General features: G+C 66.1%; 1 protein-coding gene across 1 annotated transcript in view; it reads right to left on the bottom strand.

Annotated features, from left to right (window-relative positions):
• Positions 1–1755, bottom strand: part of PES1 (pescadillo ribosomal biogenesis factor 1) — a 5946-nt gene extending 4191 nt beyond the window's left edge. Inside the window, exons 1-3 of the mRNA XM_009321067.1 lie at positions 1650–1755; positions 422–593; positions 98–187 (exon numbers count right to left, since the gene is read on the bottom strand). Coding sequence (XP_009319342.1) covers positions 98–187; positions 422–544 — 213 coding nt within the window. The 5' untranslated portion in view covers positions 545–593; positions 1650–1755. The remainder of the gene's footprint in view (positions 1–97; positions 188–421; positions 594–1649) is intronic.

The following is a 1755-nucleotide window of genomic DNA, read 5'->3' on the forward strand; positions in this document are numbered from 1 at the left end:
GTCCCTCGCCCCTTCCCCGGCCACAGGGAAGGGAGCAGCGAGGCAGCGGCAGCGCGAGTCCCGCACGGATCCTGCCGCGCTCTTCCCAGGTACTCACATCATGGGCGAAGGTGTAAGGGGTGATCCAGGTGACGGGCTGCCCCAGCACCTCGGCCTGGTAGTAGATGCCCTTGATGGAGAGGAAGACCTGGCAGGGAATAGCGCGAAGGCTCAGGGGGAGGAAGGCCACATGCGCTCCCTTGTCCCGGTCCTCATTAACCCTTGCCCCGTCGGTGGGTTCGTCAGGGGAGCGTCACAGACGGCCCGGCAGCACTCGTTCCCCATCTGAAGCCGCCAGCACAGCTGGCCCTGTGCCCTCCTGGGGGGCAGCCCCCCCCAGAGCAGGGAAGGTCTCAGCCCCCTCCCTCCCCGCAGCGCCCACCTTGCGCAGGGAGCGGGAGGCGATGACGTAGTTGAGGAACTCCATGGCCAGGCGCCGGCAGAGCTGGATGGTCTGCACGTGGCACTTGCCCGTCCGCGGGAAGGTAGAGAAGAGGAAGCACATGGAGAGGGCATCGTCCAGGTCCCGCAGCGCGTCTACGAAGGTTGGGTACCTGCGCCCGGGCAGGAGGAGAAGGGGAAATCACAGCCAGCCCCAGCCTCCACCAAAAGCTGCTGGGGCTGGCGGAGACCTCGCGCGAGAAAGGACTGGGCACCGTGCAGCACCCACCTCCCGCACGTCCCACCGAAGCCGGTGACCCACAGGGACGGGGTGTCCCTCCTGGGCACTCGGGAGCCCATGGTCACACAGGGACCTCCAGGCAGCTCCCCGGGGTTCAGGGCTCTCTGGGGGGCCGGGAAGCTCCCTGGGCGAGGGGATGGCAACACCCCTGATTACAGGGTGGGTGTAAACAGGTTTTAGGGCACCTGCAGGCACCGAGTGTTGGGGAATCCCAGCCTGGACCCACCGAGGACAAGCGTGCCCGTGGCCTGTGGTGCAGCGCACCGGCACGTGGCACTCCTCAGCCCGACGGACGAGGCCCAGACGAAAGCTGCAGGACTCAAACACTGCGGTCGGGGGGAGACGGCGCGGCCCCACAGCTCGGGCAGCGGTGCAGCCGCCAGGTGCCCAGACCATCTCCCCTCCTGAGCACAGAGCTTGTCGGGGCAGCGTCTGCCCCTCGGTGCTGTTTCTCTCTCCCCTCTCTGCACCAGCACAGCGAGGTCCCAGGCACCGCCGGGACAACGAAGAGACCTGCCAGAGCAGGTTCCTTCCCTCCTGGGTCCTCTCCTCCCTCACTGTCACCAAATTCACCAACTCCACTGACACGATTCACCCTCCACCAGCCCTCCCTCCAAGGGTGACCCGGGAAAACACTGCTCAGGGAGAGGAGGAGAGTTCTCAGCGTCCTCCTGGAGACCCTGGAGCCATCGAGGACGGCCAGGCACTCCCTGCCCGCTCATGCTTCGCTACAACCAGCGTGCAGCACGCTGCGGCCTTCTCCTCCAGCCCACAAACACCGGTTTCCACCAAAACCCCCGGAACCGCTGCAGGAGGTGGGTTCTTAAAGAGGGACGGACACGGCGAAGGCTCCACAGGTCCAGGTGGCGGCAGGGAAAGCTCCTCCCAAAAGAGGACGGGCTCTGCCGGGACCCGGCCGGCGGCTCACCTCTCCTTCACGATGTGGTCGAGCTTGTAGGTGGGCTTGTTGTTCTTCAGCCGGTCTACGGTGCTCCACTCGCTCTTCCCGTACGCCTTGCGGAGCTTCCGGACAA

Source organism: Pygoscelis adeliae, unplaced genomic scaffold (assembly GCF_000699105.1).
Source record: "Pygoscelis adeliae isolate BGI_AS28 unplaced genomic scaffold, ASM69910v1 Scaffold403, whole genome shotgun sequence".
NCBI lineage: Eukaryota > Metazoa > Chordata > Aves > Sphenisciformes > Spheniscidae > Pygoscelis > Pygoscelis adeliae.